A 4323-nucleotide genomic window follows, 5' to 3' on the forward strand; every position below is an offset into this window, starting at 1 on the left:
CTGGCCGGAGGAAATATGAGCGGACGTTTATAATATCGCGAAGCGGCGAGAGCTGAGCGGGCGATTATTTATGGTATTTGTCGAGCGTTGTTAAATAACTTATACGTTACGCGAGCAAGGTGAGACATCTTAATGATCCTTCGTGAAGCAAACACGAGAATGTTCCGGTCTCTCGGAGAGCTCAGTAAAAAAAAAATACGAAAAATGTATAGATGATGTAGTGGCGGAGAGTAACCCGGTGATTTCGGCGCAGGAAATTCCTTTGAAATTTCGTTTCATAAATATTCGCCATTATTTTTCCTTCGCGTTTGTACGATGTTTCACAGTGATTGAATGTTTTGGAGAAACCTTAACGACATTCTTTTTTATCCATGTGGTGTGAATAAGTGAGGTTAAGTTATGCGGAATAATACTGAGACTATAACCTATGATTGAATATTAATTATTAATGTAAATTAATTTTTCATTATAACGTATACCGTGTAGGAATTGTTTTAAGCTTGAATGAAATTATAAATTCCATTTCAAAATAAGAAATTATCACAGTCCTAGAATATGATGGATGGACAGAATACAAAGTTATCAATTAGGCAAATTTAGCAAGTTCGAGGGAAGTTTTGGCAGTCAACAGAGAAGCTGAATGACTGATCTGAGTTTCTTATCTCTACAATGCTTTGTCACTTGCATAAAACTTGTTAAAAATTTTCTATTCGAGATTTTCACAGTTGAAACATTTTCTTTTCTATTATCTCAAAAGTCAATCTTAAAAAATTTCCAATTTAAAAAGAAGCACACTATAACAAGAATCTCAAACAACAAACAAAATCGCTTTCACGACTATTCAACTTTGTAAAAAAAAAAGAAAAAAGAACATAACTTCAAATGGGTCTCGAATTAAGGAAAACGCCAATTCCGTGCCCGTCGCAACAAAACAAAGGAAAGAAGCGAAACTCGAGAGTGGTCGAAATTCGCCGAGCAACTTGTCCCCGTTCTCCTCCCTCCTCCCTTTCACCGAAATTACCAACTACAGTCCAACGTCCAGATCTCTGTTCGCGATTTTCCTCGATCGGAAAAACGGCCAGCATGCTGTGGCACAATTTGCTTCGTTTTCAGGCCGCGTAATTCCACCCCGCTGCTGCAACACCTGCCCACCGACGGCAACCCGGCAGAATCTTAAGCGGAAAATTCAATATTGGCGCTTCAGGGTTGGTATTGTTAAGTTCATGCAGCTGCTTAGTCCGCTTTCATCCGGCTACGCGAGCTAGCGTTATTCTTCGATGGTATTTTCCGCTGGAAAATCGCTGGTTGCGTGCGCCTGGTGCGTAGTTTGAACACTGGTGATAGTAGAATGGTATACAGGGAGACTTAGCTATGATGTTTGGTAATACTAAGGTGGAAACGCGTTGGAACAGTATTGAGAAATTCTAATGTTTATTTTACGGGAGGAAATTTCGTTTAATTTATCCGTGGATTTAGTTCAATTTGTTGGAAATTATAGTTTGTGTACATAGGAATGCAGTGGATATTTAAAGTCTATAAGTTGGCAGTACTGTATAGAGCCAATATGGTGGATTGGACAGCACTGTAAAATTCAATATGGCGAAATGGAAACATTTGACATTGTGTGATATTTGAAATTATATTTCTGTTTTTTAGGACACTCTGTATAATACACAATAATGCATAGAGTGTAATAAAAATTACAAGTGTTTTCGTTGAAGTAAAGGTTATGAGGAGTATTCTTGTCGAAGCAAAGGTTAACAGTGTTTTTCTCCCAATAAAGGTTAAAAATGTTTTCCTTGAAGTAAAGGACATGAATGTCCTTGACGAAGTAAAGGTTAGGAGTTTTGATGATGGTAGGCGAATTAACATTGTCTGTTTGATAGTTCTGACATATACCGGGTATTTAAGCAATCGTGGTCTCTTATGAAAAATTTTATTCTGCAATTTGGACTTATTTTTTCATAAGAAATCAGCCCCTTCTTGGTTTTACCACAATTTCTGGGACACCCTGTATATGCACAGATATAGAGGAATGTCAGAAACTAGATATAACAATGAAACAGAAATATGTACAAAATAAACAGTAGCAAGAGAAAAGATAGACAAAAAAAAGTCAATTTATCCACAAATGTCACCAAATGTATAACACAGGATGATTCAATATCGGTCTCCATAAATTTGTCCGCTTATTCTACGCTACAGGAGAAAACGGTGAAATTTGAATGAAAATCGATCACTGTATATCACTTTCGCAATAAAACTTATTTCATACATCAAGAATAACGATGCGAATTCAAAGCTCCCAATAAAGTAACCAGTGACATGTACCAACAACGTATGTACATTTGAAAAACTGAAACGGTTACAAATCCCCCAATCGTTACGCCTTAGCCCCCCATGCTAAATCTCAGAATACACAGTAAACAGCCACGCCGTCGCTGAATCGCTCTGTACTTATCCAACAGCACCGTATTAAATCCCTGTTTCGACGTTGCCCTTTTCATCACGGCGCAGGAAGGCCGGCTCTCGATACGGGAATCAAGATAAATATCGACGGTGATGAAAATAAAATTCTTGACGTAGGTTCGACGGGGCCGAGGCTTTAACCTGTCACCCCGACGTAGAGGTCGCCCCAAACGAAAGTGTGTTCGACGTGTGCTTGACGTGTGCTCATACGACCGTGTCCACGTTAACACGTTCACTGCTGATCGGACTTTCATTACATACACTAACGAAATGTATAAATTTATAAAGCGATGGGAAAAAATTATAACAAGTAGTGATTATTTTATTATATAAAAATATGTTTTAAGAAATTTCAGACTACTTAAATTTTCTACTGTAAATCCGCGCGAACATTTTTCCGGTACCTAATAGTTTTAAGTTAGGTCGATTGTGATTATTTTTCTGGTACCTAATTTTTGAGGTTAGGTTGATCAAACTGGAAGACAAATTTACATTTATTAGCAACCATTACAAATTATCGATAATTCACTAATAAAGTCTAATTGTATAGTTACTAAACATCATTGAAAACGCAATTTGCAAGGTAATAATGACGATTGTGTCCATTGTTGTTCTTACAGGCTCCCCCCGCCGCAGCAGCAGGTGACAGTCGGCTCTCTGGGCGGTGGTTTGGGAGCAGCCGCTGGAAATGGTGGAACAGGCACGGTGGGTGCTCAAGGTCAATCCATGGTAATGCCAGGATTTCCACTTCGTGCTGCAACGGTGCCGCATTATTCACCGTATTCGCCGTCACGTTTTCACATCGACAAACGGTGCCAGCACAGATGCTCCTGGAAGTGTTTCTCGATCGCGCTGATCCTCCTCGCTGTTGCGCTGACAGCGATGCTGGCTTACTTTGCCAGTAAGTAAACGAAATATAATACGGAATATTATTCAATAGACTAATAAAGCTTAACGAGGGCAGATCTTTCTCGTGAATTTTAAGTGGAGTCGATTTTCCCTTCATTTTTCATTCTCACGAATGAGATATTTTAACGCTTAATTTGGAAATTCTTTATTAACGCAAGACAGGTCGAATATTTAATCAGAATCAATAGTAATATACACTTTTTAATTGAAGTATAAAAACGCTAAAGAATAAAGAATCAGACGGGGAGAGAAAGTTAAACAGATATTGAAAATCTGCAAAGAAAAACTTTGAAATTAAATTAATTAATTAAATAATGACGAAAACATTTTTATTCAATGCTATTAACAACTCTGTATCATTAAAATAATCTCTAAACGCAACATTGAATACATCCATTTGACTACACCTCTTAACCTCAAAGTTTCACGCACGCAACACAATCGAAGAATTTCCCCTTTGCCAGTTTTCACCGTGTCATTCGATTCCATTGCACCAGACCAGGAGCAACAACACACGTTTTCAGAAATCTAAAGCAGAGAGGGAGAGATTCGAATTCAGTTTGCGGTGCGAATCGATGCACAGATGTGTTCAGAAATTCGACGATGCGGTCCGCGGTGACGCGAGAACGATCGCGATCAAAGGGTCCCGGCAGTCCCTGCGCGCGGGAATCAAAATACAGTTAATTCATCTATTATGTATGAGTAGGTTCGTCGATCGGCCGACGGATGGCTCTTATTTACACGGCGCGCACCGTGAATTTATCGTCACTCCGCCCGGAAAATCCTTCTGCCTGTTAATCCACAATTTACGCTACAATAACTCATTATCAAGTTGCAGATTCGGTTAGGGACGACGAGGTGCTCCGTCGAAATTCACCGGAACTTCGATTTGCCTAACTTACGATATAATCTGTCTATAAACGGAAGCCTCGCCCCCCCCCCCCT

The 4323-nt window shown here is 39.2% G+C and overlaps 1 protein-coding gene across 1 annotated transcript in view; it reads left to right on the forward strand.

Annotated features, from left to right (window-relative positions):
• The first annotated feature begins 3180 nt into the window (after positions 1–3180).
• LOC108571478 (teneurin-a) overlaps positions 3181–4323 on the forward strand; it is a 48027-nt gene continuing 46884 nt past the window's right edge. The window contains exon 1 of the mRNA XM_017933534.1: positions 3181–3370. Coding sequence (XP_017789023.1) covers positions 3196–3370 — 175 coding nt within the window. The 5' untranslated portion in view covers positions 3181–3195. The remainder of the gene's footprint in view (positions 3371–4323) is intronic.

This window comes from Habropoda laboriosa, unplaced genomic scaffold, assembly GCF_001263275.1.
Source record: "Habropoda laboriosa isolate 0110345459 unplaced genomic scaffold, ASM126327v1 scaffold40, whole genome shotgun sequence".
Taxonomy (NCBI): domain Eukaryota; kingdom Metazoa; phylum Arthropoda; class Insecta; order Hymenoptera; family Apidae; genus Habropoda; species Habropoda laboriosa.